The sequence below is a fragment of the Carassius carassius genome, chromosome 5 (genome assembly GCF_963082965.1).
Source record: "Carassius carassius chromosome 5, fCarCar2.1, whole genome shotgun sequence".
In the NCBI taxonomy this organism is placed as follows: domain Eukaryota; kingdom Metazoa; phylum Chordata; class Actinopteri; order Cypriniformes; family Cyprinidae; genus Carassius; species Carassius carassius.
The window spans coordinates 1,911,799-1,925,846 of record NC_081759.1 but is presented as its reverse complement, the minus strand read 5'-3'; the positions used below and the strand labels follow the sequence as shown (position 1 = coordinate 1,925,846).

General features: G+C 37.6%; 3 protein-coding genes across 7 annotated transcripts in view; 2 read left to right on the top strand and 1 right to left on the bottom strand.

Moving 5' to 3' along the window:
- Positions 1-787: 787 nt before the first annotated feature.
- supt4h1 (SPT4 homolog, DSIF elongation factor subunit) lies at positions 788-2,336 on the bottom strand. Its single transcript, XM_059549029.1, has 5 exons — positions 2,135-2,336; positions 1,613-1,719; positions 1,280-1,335; positions 1,130-1,183; positions 788-1,054 (listed from the first exon to the last, which is right to left on the bottom strand). The coding sequence occupies exons 1-5, from the start codon at positions 2,201-2,203 to the stop codon at positions 987-989; spliced, it is 354 nt and encodes a 117-aa protein (XP_059405012.1). The 5' UTR covers positions 2,204-2,336; the 3' UTR covers positions 788-986.
- Positions 2,337-2,795: 459 nt separating this feature from the next.
- On the top strand, positions 2,796-8,596 carry hsf5 (heat shock transcription factor family member 5). 4 transcript variants are annotated; one of them, XM_059549025.1, is made up of 8 exons: positions 2,796-2,900; positions 3,137-3,636; positions 4,725-4,991; positions 5,269-5,360; positions 7,410-7,686; positions 7,717-7,831; positions 7,970-8,044; positions 8,137-8,596. In XM_059549025.1, exons 2-8 carry the CDS (start codon positions 3,168-3,170, stop codon positions 8,138-8,140), a joined length of 1,299 nt encoding a protein of 432 aa, XP_059405008.1. In that variant the 5' UTR covers positions 2,796-2,900; positions 3,137-3,167; the 3' UTR covers positions 8,141-8,596. The 4 variants fall into 4 exon arrangements, with proteins under 4 accessions (XP_059405008.1, XP_059405010.1, XP_059405007.1 ...); XM_059549027.1 differs by having other exon boundaries at positions 5,266-5,360; positions 7,717-7,817; XM_059549024.1 differs by having other exon boundaries at positions 5,266-5,360.
- A 1,563-nt stretch (positions 8,597-10,159) lies between these two features.
- Positions 10,160-14,048, top strand: part of LOC132140574 (E3 ubiquitin-protein ligase RNF43-like) — a 77,596-nt gene continuing 73,707 nt past the window's right edge. For both annotated transcript variants that reach the window (XM_059549384.1, XM_059549383.1), the window contains exon 1: positions 10,160-11,278. In XM_059549384.1, coding sequence (XP_059405367.1) covers positions 11,039-11,278 — 240 coding nt within the window. In that variant the 5' untranslated portion in view covers positions 10,160-11,038. The remainder of the gene's footprint in view (positions 11,279-14,048) is intronic.

Here is a 14,048-nt window from a genome sequence, read left to right as displayed (position 1 = left end):
TTGATTAAATTCCTCTGGAGCAGTAGTTTTGAGTGTGCAGACTTCACTTCTTTATTTGTGTGTAGAACCCTAACCATGGCTGCTAGTAAACCCTATTAATAAATCTCTTTAACAGACTCTTGTCTGTTTCTCAAGTCAGAGTCAGTTTGAGGAGCGACAGCGTCCTCTCATGGTGTCCTCTCACAATTACACAGGCTTCCTGCTGGTTTTATACAAGCTCTCCAATCCCTTTTAAATATTTGACAGTAACACAAGCTTAAGGTTTGAATAGTTCCTCTATAGTTCTGCTTCCAAACACTAGAATATGGAAATAAAGTTTACTGTAACTTCTGATCACACCACAAAAAATAAAAGAGATGTTCTTCATCAGAAAATGTCTAAAGATTCATAAATCGTAAATACATTTACTTGAAAAGCAAATTGACAAGTCTTGTTTACTGAGAAATAAAAATTAAGTGTTTATGATTACAATGAGAACAAATATCTGCCAGCGGGGTTATTTCACAGATATTGGTTTTCCTTTTCTGAACAAGCTCACTTTTGTTCAGTTTCTCAGAAAACAACTCATATCATTATTTTTCTTTCACAACTAATATATTTTGATCTAGGGATGTTTAGACATTTGTATCATAAAAAACAAACAGAAACACTGTGGAACATAAACATTTAATTAAATGAAGTCTCTGATTTAATATTTTGAAAATGCCTTCATTTGTGGAAGGGTGAAAAAAGACTTTGTAAGACCTTTTTAACTGTAGAAACCCTACTGACCACAACAAAATCAGGCTGAGCAGAAACAAAACGCTCTTTTATTCATGTTTAAATCATTAACATGGAATAATCACATCAATCATTTATTCATAATCAAACCATTATCAATCCAAATTCCCAAAAAGTGTAAATCAAAAGAGAAAATCATAAGACATTAAATGAAATAACAGAACCCCAGTCACTGAACAGCTGGTTTGATTGATGAAGTGCTTTTCTTATGTTTTAACAGCCGTGTCTCTGGATCTGTAGATAACTCCTCTGCTCTTCAGCTCTCGCACCACACCTGAGACACACAACACAACATCAACCTCCGAAAATACACCACATCCTTCACTTACAGTCAAAATCAGACACTAACCTGGAGGTAACCGACCCGTTACCGTCACTGCATACACGCCTGGCTTGAAGTTACCTGAGAAAATAAATAAGTAAATGTATAAGGTGGGCAAAGAAACTCCAGCTGACTGCTTCTGAACACCTCACAGGTGAAGTGCACTCAAACACTCACCGATTCTTTGCCATTTTGCCACCCAACTGTCCTCAGAGCTCATCATAGCAATGACTCTATAATGAAGACACATCAGAGCTCAAATGAAATCCAACATCAATGCATGTGTTTTTTAAAGAAATACTTGACTCAAAATGAATATTCCACGAGTTCTGACACACCTAACTTTGAGAACCAGTGTAATTCTCATCCTAAACGCTATGTAATGGTGCTTTTTAAGTGTGAAGAACAGCTCTGTCTAGTATTTCTGTTTTTGTTAGAAAGTGAGCGAGCCATACATGTCTCATGTCGAGTGGATTATGATCTGAGGGATTTCTCTTTTTAACTACACACCCATCAAAAGAAGAGCTTGTGCATTCATAGACCATCTCTCGATTGCCCTTCATCTGCAGGTATGATTCACAGTTATCACATCCGTCGTACTCGAACTGATCAATGGTCTGAAACCAGAGGAGATGAGAGATCATATCAGTCACACAGATTCCCAAGTATTTACCTTACAAATATTTACCACAGTAAACTAACTATGTTACAGTTTTATAAGGTTGTAACTGTAATGCCTACAACTGCATCTTAAAATATGATGTACACTGACTGTATATATGTTAGAAATAGAATGATTTTTTTCAGATGTGTGTGTGTGTGTGTGTGTATGTGTCTGTGTTATTGAATCATTGTTATTCATTCAGATTCATAACAAGGTATTTCTATGTCCGAAAACATTTTTGTGATACGATAGAGAAAGACTGTCTATAGAGCTGTATGCCAACTTAACATTGTGCTATATTTGTCTGCTCTGAGTATCTAAATATGTTAACGATGAAAGCATCTGTTTTGATTAAAAACGTCGTTTACCTTGACAAGAGAGCACAGCAGACACGCTCTCAAATGACGCAGATCTTTCGGGACAGTCTCCAGAGACATTCCTGTTGCTTTGATACAATATACTTGAAAATAAACACCAAAAAACAACAATATGTGATAAGAAACACTGACTGTTTCGACGAGCTGTTAGCGTTAGCCAGAACCGCGCAGTCGGCGCCGCTTAATGACGTCACTTATACGCGCCAGTCGTCCGTGATATGAATTTTTTTATTATTATTTATTTTATTTAACACATAATTGTGTGAAATATTAGTTTATTTAAATTCTGTCGTTAAGTTGCATTAAGATGATTAATCTGTAGGAATTGTGGTTCGTGACTAGTGCGCTCCATTACCTACTACATACAGAACAAATCACAAAATAAGAGTTTCATAATGGAATGATCGAATTAACAGAAACACGGAGCCTATTAATTCCATAATGTTGCCCCCCCCTAAATATTCCATGACAGTTCAAAATATTTTGAAAACTAAATTTATTCTAAAGAAATTTTAGAGAGTGAATGTAAATGAACTGTGCAATATAAGAGTTTCGTAATGAAATGGAAATTATGTAATGAATAAAGCCCAAAGCCTAACAATTCTATAATGTTTTTTTGAATACTCCATGACGTTTCAAAATTGACGTTTTTAAACTGAGAGCTGATAGGTCACGTGAGCATCATTCTGATGCGATTTGAATGTGTTCTATATGTGAACGCGCATAACGGTTCCAGTAACGGCTGCGGTAGACGATGGTAAATACAAAGACACGTAAAAACACATTAATTAATTTCATTAACAAAGATTAATAGATTTTGATGATATACATGTATTGTGTTGTATTACGATCACAACTTTTATATTTATTGAATATTTCTAACGATCTGTTCAATTTAACTACGAATTAATTACTTGTTTAAAAAAGAAATAATTGTTTTTGAATGTTTATATTGACTTTAAGTGATGTTTATGTCATTTCCATCATCTGCAGGTCATTAAATGGTTGATGATTTGATTTGTTCATGATGGATGTGGAGTTTGACAATTCTCTTCTCAGAGTCCATGTAAACTACAATAACTTTCCGGCTAAGTTGTGGCGTTTGATAAACGATCCCCAAAATGACTCGGTCTTCTGGAGCCCAAATGGAGAGAGTGTGATGGTGGACCAGCAGCGGTTCGAGGACGAGCTGCTGTCACCGGTCAAACAAGACGCTAAACTGTTCAAGACCACTAACTTCACCAGCTTCATCCGCCAGCTCAACCTCTACGGTTTCCGGAAGGTTTACGACCGGTCCTTCAAGGACAGACGCCGAAACCTGCACCACTTCCACAGTCCCTTCTTCAAACAGGGTCAGCCAGAGCTTCTGGTCCACATGAAGAGGCTGACCATCAGTAACAAGGCCAAGATGCAGGCCGGAGAGGAGGTGACCTGTCGCCCTCCGCGCAGAAACCATCAGCAGGCTCAACACAACACCACTGATGCAAAGAGAGGCCAGTTTAACTCTCATATGCTAGATTGAACAGTGTATGCATATAACAGCTGTCCTCAAAAAGACACGTGTACGTCAAATTTACATCAATGAGATTTGTGCATTACAGCAGATGCTTATATAAAATAATACAGATATCAGTCTTCACTCAAATCATATGTCTTAGGTAGATGAGATTTAAATGATCCAAACATATAATGTAGTGCAAGCCAACGATGATTGAGAGGTAAAGAAATAAACGTTCCTCAAAAGCATGATGATCATTATTTGATAGGCTACTCACTGATTTTTTTTCTAAAAATGAATAATTAAGTAAAGCTCAGCTGCTTCAGTCCAGTAAGTGTTCATCTGGAAATATTATTTGTCTTTTATGACAAAATTCCTTAGGATATTAAACAATGATCATGTTCCATGAAGATATTTTGTAAGTTTCCTACTGTAAAAAGAAAAAATAATTTTTGATTAGTAATATGCATTGCTAAGGACTTCATTTGGACAACTTTAAAGGTGATTTTCTCAATATTTATCTATTTTATTTTTATTTTTTTCACCCTCAGATTCCAGATTTTCAAATAGATGTATCTCGGCCAAATATTGTCCTCATAACAAGCATCAATGGAAATATTATTTATTCAGCTTTCGGATGATGTATAAATCACAATTTTATAAAATTGACCCTTTTGACTGGTTTTGTGCTCCAGGATCACAAATATCTATTTAAATGTCAGTCTTTAGAGAAAATGATTTAGTACGTTTATAATTCAAAAGGATTTAATTGGGTCTGAAGACAATTGATATAGTGAACACTTAAGTTTTATTATTAATAGTTATTTTTATCTGGGGTTGTTGTTTTTTTTCTCCATGTAACACCAAAAGAGCTTTTAAGTCAATTCCCCCTTTTTTACAGTAATACACGTCAAGTTCAGCAGTTTTGCTTAGTTCATTATAAAAATCAGGATTTGACATGCACACTTCTAGACTGTCTTAGGAAGACAGAACGTCACCCAAAAAAACTGGCTTTTTTGTAGCTTTTAAAATCTTTTAATGATCTATAAGCTTCTCAAAAGCTCATTTATACTTGCTTCTCAGGTTTTGCAGAGCCAAATCAGCACTTTGGTTCTGTGTCCCATCAGCAGATGGGGTCGGACCGAAGCCCAATCCCTCCGCGCTCCTGGATCGTTCCTTACAGTGATGTGCCTCCCTTCTACTCTAACAAAGGCATCCCGGTATCTGTAATCCGCCTGAATCCGTACAACACTCCTCACAGGATCCAGTCCGGCCCTGGTCCTCTGTTTCCACAGGAGCCTAAATATATTCCTCATCAGCTGTCCTATCCTCCTGGATTTTACTCACCAGGTACTGACTTACTTTGTCCTACAGGGCATTAGATACATTTGTTAAATAAAGCCATTGTTACAAATGTTGCAAATAGTGTTTTTAGTGTATTACAGTATTTTCCACAGGAAAAGGACTTACTTTGAGAAGAGATCTCTACAGTGTGCTCAGATTTGCAGAGATAGCAACATCCTCCTAATTTCAGGAGAAACTTCTGAGACAAAACTGTTACTGTTGCCTTTCTATTTGCTTATGAACGTTTTGTTCAACATTTGTTTATTTGTCTTGCTCTCAGTAGTCTGTCAGTGTTGCACTGCTGGTTTTATTGAAGCAGATCGAGCAGGTGCAGATCAAACAGCTCTACCATATTCACATTATGCTTATTACCAGGTGAGAAACATCACACAGTTCAGATGTTGCATATGCTTTTTTTGAATGAATCCCACAAACCTGAACACATGTTGTGTGTGTGTGTGTGTGTGTGTGTGTGTGTGTGTGTGTGTGTGTGTGTGTGTGTATATATATATAGTAAAGAAAATATAAAAATACAAATAAAGCTTAACTATGTCCATGATTTTAGTTAGTTTTGTTGCTCTATATACTGGATAGATAGATAGATAGATAGATAGATAGATAGATAGATAGATAGATAGATAGATAGATAGATAGATAGATAGATAGATAGATAGATAGATAGATAGATAGATAGATAGATAGATAGATAGATAGATAGATTTTTGTCCATAGCAAGTTACAAAAGAGGAACAAAGCTAATCATCAAGGAGCTTATTATATACAGGTGCTTCTCAGTAAATTAGAATGTCGAGGAAAAGTTCATTTTAGTAATTCAACTCAAATTGTGAAACTCGTGTATTAAATCAATTCAGTGCACACAGACTGAAGTAGTTTAAGTCTTTGGTTCTTTTAATTGTGGTGATTTTGGGTCACATTTAACAAAAACCCACCAATTCAAGATCTCAACAAATTAGAATACTTCATAAAACCAATAAAAACAACATTTTTTGTTGGACTTCTGGAAAGTATGTTCATTTACTGTACATGAACTCCATACTTGGTAGAGGCTCCTTTTGCTTTAATTACTGTCTCAATTCAGCGTGGCGTGGAGGTGATCAGTTTGTGGCACTGCTGAGGTGGTCTGGAAGCCCAGGTTTCTTTGACAGTTGCCTTCAGCTCTTCTGCATTGTTTGGTCTCTTGTTTCTCATCTTCCTCTTGACAATAGCCCATAGATTCTCTCTAGGGTTCAGGTCTGGTGAGTTTGCTGGCCAGTCAAGCACACCAACACCATGGTCATTTAACCAACTTTTGGTGCTTTTGGCAGTGTGGGCAGGTGCCAAATCCTGCTGGAAAATGAAATCAGCATCTTCAAAAAGCTGGTCAGCAGAAGAAAGCATGAAGTGCTTCAAAATTTCTTGGTAAACGCGTGCAGTGACTTTGGTTTTCAAAAAACACATTGGACCAACACCAGCAGATGACATTGCCCCCAAATCATCACAGACTGTGGAAACTTAACACTGGACTTCAAGCAACTCTGGCTATGAGCTTCTCCACCCTTCCTCCAGACTCTAGGACCTTGGTTTCCAAATGAAATACAAAGCTTGCTCTCATCTGAAAAGAGGACGTTGGACCACTGGGCAACAGTCCATTTCTTCTTCTCCTTAGCCCACGTAAGACGCCTCTGACGTTGTCTGTGGTTCAGTAAATTCCTCGACATGTCTGTGTGTGGTGGCTCTTGATGCCTTGACCCCAGCCTCAGTCCATTCCTTTCGAAGTTCACTCAAATTCTTGAATCATTTTTCTTGACAATCCTCATAAGGCTGTGGTTCTCTCAGGTTATTGTGCATCTTTTTCTTCCACACTTTTTCCTTCCACTCAATTTTCTGTTAACATGCTTGGATACAGCACTCTGTGAAGTGTTCTTTGTTCTTCTTTGGCAATGAATGTTTGTGGCTTTCCCTTTCTTGTGAAGGATGTTAATGATTGTCTTCTGGACAACTGTCAGATCAGCAGTCTTCCCCATGATTGTATAGCCTAGTGAACTAAACTGAGAGACCATTTTGAAGGCTCAGGAAACCTTTGCAGCTGTTTTGAGTTGATTAGCTGATTGCCATGTCACCATATTCTAATTTGTTGAGATGTACCTGTATATATATATATATATATATATATATATATATATATATATATATATATTCAAAAAGCTCAATATATATAAATTCAAAAGACAAAATAAAAAGTATTTTTATTCTGTTGCCTTATTTCTTTGGAATATGTAGATATTTAATAATACAACAACAAGTCAAGTCACCTTTATTTATATGGCACTTTTAACAAAATACATTGCTTCAGAGCAACTGAACAACATTAATTAGGAAAACAGTGTAACAACACTTTAAAGATATTTATTCTCATTACTCTAGCAAAACTATTCAGTGAGCCACCATCACAACAGCATCCAAACAGCAAACTGGCCTGCACACATTACACCTGAGTCTCAGCGGGGCGACGTGAACCTTGACAGGGTGTTCCAGATGGTGGATGAGTTCCAGGACTTGCCCAATGTCCACGTAGTCCGAGTGGGCACCCCTGTGAACGGCCAGCACACCTCCAGCCCGTCTCTCTATACTCTACCTGCTGCCTCTAAACCTGAACCTGCCAGTCCTCAGACTGCGGCATCCAGTCCTGTGAGAGACCAGCGTCCCTCTGCCACGGCCTGCAGTGTGGGAGCTCAGTACATCAAACTGGAGTCTGAGGGACATGATGCTGAGAAGCAAGGAGCCAGCCAACTCAAAGAAGATGATTCAGCATCCCTGGAGACCTCAGAAAAGGTCAAAAGCCGCTGGTATCGTCTTAGTTGTTCTTTAAGTGTATGTTGTTTTACCGTACCAAAAAATACAGTATCACAAACTATAAAGACTACTTAAATTAAAACTTAGCCTTCATGGATCGATGCTATAACTCTGTAATACTCTGTAATCAGGCTTCTACAGATCAGAAAGGGACTCAGGAAAGCTTTAGAAACTGACAGCAGAGCAAGACTCTACAGCTATTCTAGGTAGGACAGTTTCAGATTATATCACACCTTTGAATGAGGTTTTTGCATAATCATTCAACTTTTTGTGACTTTATGGTTGTTATGATCCACAGATGACTGGCAGGATTCATCAGCATATGCAGATAACAAGCATCACAAAGCTATTAATTATTTAATTATTAACTTAAGTATTATTATTAATTATATAATTTATTTACAATATTTTAAAAATACTGAAACTTTTGGAGACTTGTAGAAGTTTTAATTTAATATTGCTTGCCATTTATTTTTATTTTATTTTAGTTGTTTTCTCACAGAGTTTCTGCCTTTAATGGTATTTATGCTAAATATACACACTTTAAATATCTACAGTGAATGTGATATTATTTATCTTATTTATTTTTATATTATTTATCTTATATCCTATATATTTCAGTATTCATAAGCATCAGTATATATATATATATATATTTTAAATGTAGCACAAGAGTGAAAGTCAGATTTTAATAGCATTGAATGAACTGATTTGTTTTCAGCTTTTCTGAATTTGAATAAATGCAAAGCAAGTGATAAAGACTGAATGTGCTGTTTGTTTTATGTTATTTTGACTGCTCAGATAATTACATTTGTTATATTATTTATTATATTATAAACCAGCTCAAGTCATGAATAAATGTCCAGTATAAATCCTAATTTCAATCTTTTCAATCTTTTGTTCATTATCTGGCTCGGTGTTCATCTTCAGTTCTCTTTTCACAGCAGTTCAGTCAGTGTACTGTTTGAGTAAATGAATTACTCCGGGATATTGGTTTGTTTGAACTCAGAGGGAGTAATCTGTGGATTAATGCTTATTGGAGACGCGAACCATTTAAAACGATTCAGTTTGATTTGGTGAACTGGTTCAAAAAGATCCAGTTACATCGAATGATTCGTTCGTGAACCGGATATCACTAAACTGCTGTGTTTTGAACTCTCTCACAACAGACACGGAAGAGAAGACAATGCGGAATAAAGTCGTAGTTTTTGCTAGTTTTGGACCAATATGTATTTTCGATGCTTCAACAAATTCTAACTGACCCTCTGATGTCACATGGACTACTTTGATGATGTTTTTCTTACCTTTCTGGACATGGACAGTATACCGTACACACAGCTTCAATGGAGGGACTGAGAGCTCTCGGACTAAATCTAAAATATCTTAAACTGTGTTCCAAAGATGAACGGAGGTCTCACAGGTTTGAAACAACATGAGGGTGAGATATTAATGACATAATTTTCAATTTTGGGGGAACTAACCCTTTAAGGACTTTATTTAAAAGTAAATAAATAAATAAATTATAATTTGAATAAAAGTTAAGTATACCATTAAGTTAGGAGACAATATAAGTAGATTTTGCAGTTAAAGTATGTTACTCTAATATTTAGTTTAATTAACATTTTTGGCCCAACAAATTATAGTCACTCAAATACACTGCTGTAAATGAATCTTCCATTTAATTCTTTCTGTTTGCCTGAAATCAACATCCCTAAAAAGGCAAATCCAAAATACTATTTTTCAACATTATTTTTTGTTTTATTTTAAAGGAGTAGTTCATTCAAAAATCTAAATTTGCAGAAAATGTATTCACCTTCTCTTGATGAAGGGTTATTATGGACTATGCACTCGGTTTTATTTGGAAGCAAAGGTCTGAAGTTAAACATGTCTTAATGATGGATTTGATTTTTAAAAACACGCAGCTTATGGTTTATCAAGATGTTAACAGATGGACTGGAGTGCTGTGGATTATTGTGATGTTTTTATCAGCTGTTTGGACTCTCATTCTGACGGCACCCATTCACTGCAAAGCATCCATTGGTAAGACACTGATGGGAATGCTTCATTTCTTCAAATCTGTTCCCATTAACATCTGTTCCCGTAATTATGAAGCTTAAAGTTGTTATACTGATGATTATATTCACATTTAAAAATCAGTTTTGTCATCCAGCATCGTTCTGTAATTTTGATTTTTCTCCAGTGATGTCGGCTAGAGGGCGCAGTGTGAGTGAGTGAGTGTGTGTGTGTGTACGCGTTTAATGGGTCGGATAAATTCTGCTCCACCCTCGCTGACAGTCAGCAGGTACACACACACGCACGCACGCTCGCTCGCGCTCGCGTTCAGTCTCAACTTTAAACTTTTCCAGCATTCTGCTGTCCGGATCAACAGCACTGAGGCTTCGGGACAGCGCGTGCGGATTCTACACTTGAAGTGTCCGGATTTCTCGACATGGATCTGTGGAAATTTAATCGGAGTCGAACATGTTTGTGAAGTTTTAATTCATTTAGGAACATGGTAACGAGTGTTTAGAAAAGGCTCTCCTGACAGTGTCTTCGATCGCTCCCGCAAAGCTCTTGTTTTATCTGGATAATATTATGTTGGACCTCATGGGAAACGTTTCCAGGCGTTCACTGTGGGATCGTGATGCGTGATGCGTGTTTGATCAGAGTGGAATAACTGAGACATTGTTGCACTGAAGGATACGGTGATTCTGCTACAACCTGCTACATTCTGGAATGTTTGGAATCCTTTGAAGTGGACGCGGCGCACCGCACAATAATGGAGCCATTATGACGTCACGTTCTCAATCACGACGCGCGGGAATCCACATGGGGAATCTGTAGCTAATATTATTGATCCGACCTTTAGGAGATCACATTAAACTCTTTTTTTTTTTTTTGTCGTTCAAATCAATGCTCGCGCCAGGAGTCTGTCCGCTGTCAATCACCCTGTCACTCTGTCTGTCATCTTCTGTCAGTGATACGGGCCAGTCTCCGACTAAAGTTCCATTGAATTGCTTGTGATATTCTTTTATTTCAAATCTCAATCCCGCAGAGCTTCTAAAACTATCCACTTCAAAAGACACCCGGTTTTTGGACAGTTTCAGTGACCTCTAAGGATTCTCCTGTCTTTTATCTGAGCTCTGATTGGACGGATAGCGCATAATGTATGGCTGGGGCCCGCCGCTGCAGCCAGGACAATGAGGGTCCCTGTGCGGCGACTGGCCGGGCTCTGGCCTTGGCTGCTCATGGCTGCCTCGCAGGTGGCTCTGGGCCACACAGGCCTGGAACTAGCTGCTGCTGTGGAGTCCGAGCGCTCCGCACCCCGAGCCATGATCAAGGTGTCTCTGCTGAAGCAGGAGCCCACCAGCAGGCCCATCACCCTAGAAGGGGTGTTCGCTGGGGGCAGCACAGGCTATGCTGAAGGGAAACTGATGCAGGTAAGAGCTGGAAGATGTTTTCAGGTTTTTTTTTTTCAGTCATGCATTGGACTGATGGTTTTTGTTGGCATCTTCATGGAATTTTCCATTCCACAAAAATTATTAAAATGTTCTTTATGCTGGAAAAACTGAAAGATTCTTGAAATGGAGGTTCTGTTGCATTGCTGCAAACCCCCCTTTTTTAGAGTGTTGGTAATGACGTTGGATCTGAAGAGAATACAGCTGTGTAACTCATGCATCTTCACTCTTGGAGGCTTTAACTGGCAGACATTGACATCAAAACGTGTAAAGTGTTAGTTCGGTTCTCTGAGGCCATACTGACAGATGTTCAGGTTTGAAGGCTAGGAGTTCTGCGATTCTCTACGAGAGCCATCTAGATCAAGTCAGAGGGGATGCATTCACTGTAAATGGATCTTGAAAGCCTTTATCCCTGTAGGAAAGAGTTTCTGCATCATAGAAATAAACTAAAACCGTTTTCTTGTTAGTGTGATGTGTATTTGTTATCATCTCAATGAGGCTGCCTTTGAATTTGACAGCAGTTCGCATTACAAGATGATTGCTTCATTAGACACAGATGCAGAAAGGTGTTTCTGGAGTTGTATTTTATTGGCAAAACACATTTTGCCCCTCTGTTCTGTTGCAAGTTGCAACTAGATTTTTGCTTCATCTAAAGAAAGTGCTGTGTTGTGGATGGTTGCTAAGTGGTTTCTTACTATTTTTAAGTGAAGAAAGTCCACCCTCAATTGTCTGTGATATTCTGGTCTCTCTAAGCCCTGAGAGTTTGTCTAGGTTGTTTTATCAAAATCACAAACATTTTGAGGTCTTATTCATGCCGCCGGTAACTAGTATCTACATGCAGAATGTAATTTGTAATTGCAAGCCCATGCATCAGAACATTGTGGGTTTGTAACTCAAAGGTCTAAGGTTCAAGCCCTGTGAAGGGTGTTCTGTCAAGTTACTAAAGGTTCTTCTTGAGAAAGTGCTTTGCATTGGTTAAGAAACATCTGCTTCTATGAGTATAGCTAATTATCGGAAAGATAATTCATTCATGTGAGTCTGATTTACAGAAGTGTATCAGTCTCTTGCTTACAGAGAGCGTGTCGCACAGACCGATGCTTTTTGTTGCAGCGCCAACCTGTTGCAACAGGCCTGGCTTGCTTTGGCGCATTGTCCTCCTGCATATTGTTCCTTTCCTCTAGGGGACAAAGTGATAGAAGACGGTGGGGGTAGGGGGAAGTTGCTATCTTTTCTTCCCTCACCTTTTCCTTTGGCCAGACAACATGAATTCAACCTTACGGCTTTTATCTGCTTCTGGGAAGAAAGATATCGAGTGATCTGCTGTATAGCGCGTTTGTATGCTCTGCATCGAATTATGGAGTGCACTAGAGCTGGGCGAAAAAGCTTCAATAATTATTTCTCTATATTTGGCCCTTTTAACAATATTTGTTATTTGGATATTTATATGTATTTGCTTTGAAATTGTGTCCACGGTTGCCATTTAAATCCAAAATGTTCAATAAAAGAAGTAAAATACAATACAAATCCAGTTAAAATATTCAAGGCATGTTTTGCATGTTATTTTTATTTTGTCCATTGTAGCTTTTTAAATTCAAAATGTTTAACATGACAAGAAATTGTTTTTCCTTTTTTTTGTTTTAATAAAAATCTTTCATACCTGTTTTTTTCCCCATTATTGCTATTTAAGATCAGAATATTAAAAATAGCCTATGTAAAAGACAATAAAAATCTAGATTAATAAAAAAACAAAACACATGGAATAATATGTACAAAATTTTGTCTAGATATGCATTTTTCTTTCTAAAATTATATACTTTTATTCTATTTATCTTTTATTAAATGTCTTGAAATTTATATGTATTTGCTTTGAAAATAAAATGAAAATAGCTTTTCCACAGCTATTTTCACAAAATTAACAGAAGGAAGAATAATAACTATTAACTTTTTGTCTTTTAATAAATAGAAAATTCTTCATGTAGTGGTGATGCTAACAAAAGGTTAAATCAAGTTCTGAATTCATTTGAGTTTGAACTGATTCCCGGAAACGAATCAATCTTAAATTGTTATGATGTTCGCAGTTATATTTCTAGTCAAATGCATGGTGAACATTGAATCTATATATCGCCCGGGTTCATTTGCCTCTGTTTTAAACCCTGAACTGAGCGAGGTGAAGCAATAGCCCTCCTCTCTAGTTAAGTGTGCTGAACTGCTGCTTTTCCAGGCGTGTCTGCCTCGGCTGTCCTCGGGCGGCTCTGAATTCACTGCGTTAAGGATGACAGCCAGTTTTCATAACCACCAGTAATTACACATCTCCCATCCCATTTGATCTTCCTAAGCATGTTGTTTCTCCAGGCCACAGGTTGGCGAGCGGCACTACCCAAATTTGACTGGCTTTTCTGGGCCGGTCGGCGGATCACAGGCTAAGCAAAACAAGATCAGACATGATGATGGTGGAAATGTTTTATTCAAGGAGAATAGGCCTCTCGGCACAGCCACCGGTCTTTAATGGAGGCCGATCGTACGTGCTCTGTTTATTTTGCATTGCAAATGTGCAATTTGATTTGACACAAGTGGTACCTTTTGCTGTTTAAACCAAAAATATATTATATTTTATATTTATAATATATCATTCTAATATTACAGTACACACAGTTACTATTTGTATGTCAGTAAGACACATGACATGAAGTCCTCTTACCACACTGATTTTCTTTCATAAATATCCAGAGACATAGTGTAAAGCATAAAAACT

Excerpts from the sequence above, each read along its gene's own strand:
- hsf5 (XM_059549024.1), top strand. The coding sequence starts at position 3,168 with ATGATGGATGTGGAGTTTGACAATTCTCTTCTCAGAGTCCATGTAAAC. Across the intron at positions 7,687-7,716 it reads CAGTCCTGTGAGAGACCAGC|CTCAGTACATCAAACTGGAG; the intron begins GTCCCTCTGCCA and ends GCAGTGTGGGAG. Across the intron at positions 7,832-7,969 it reads GAAAAGGTCAAAAGCCGCTG|GCTTCTACAGATCAGAAAGG; the intron begins GTATCGTCTTAG and ends CTCTGTAATCAG.
- supt4h1 (XM_059549029.1), bottom strand. The coding sequence starts at position 2,203 with ATGTCTCTGGAGACTGTCCCGAAAGATCTGCGTCATTTGAGAGCGTGT. Across the intron at positions 1,720-2,134 it reads TGCTGTGCTCTCTTGTCAAG|ACCATTGATCAGTTCGAGTA; the intron begins GTAAACGACGTT and ends CTCTGGTTTCAG. Across the intron at positions 1,336-1,612 it reads ACAAGCTCTTCTTTTGATGG|AGTCATTGCTATGATGAGCT; the intron begins GTGTGTAGTTAA and ends TCTTCATTATAG.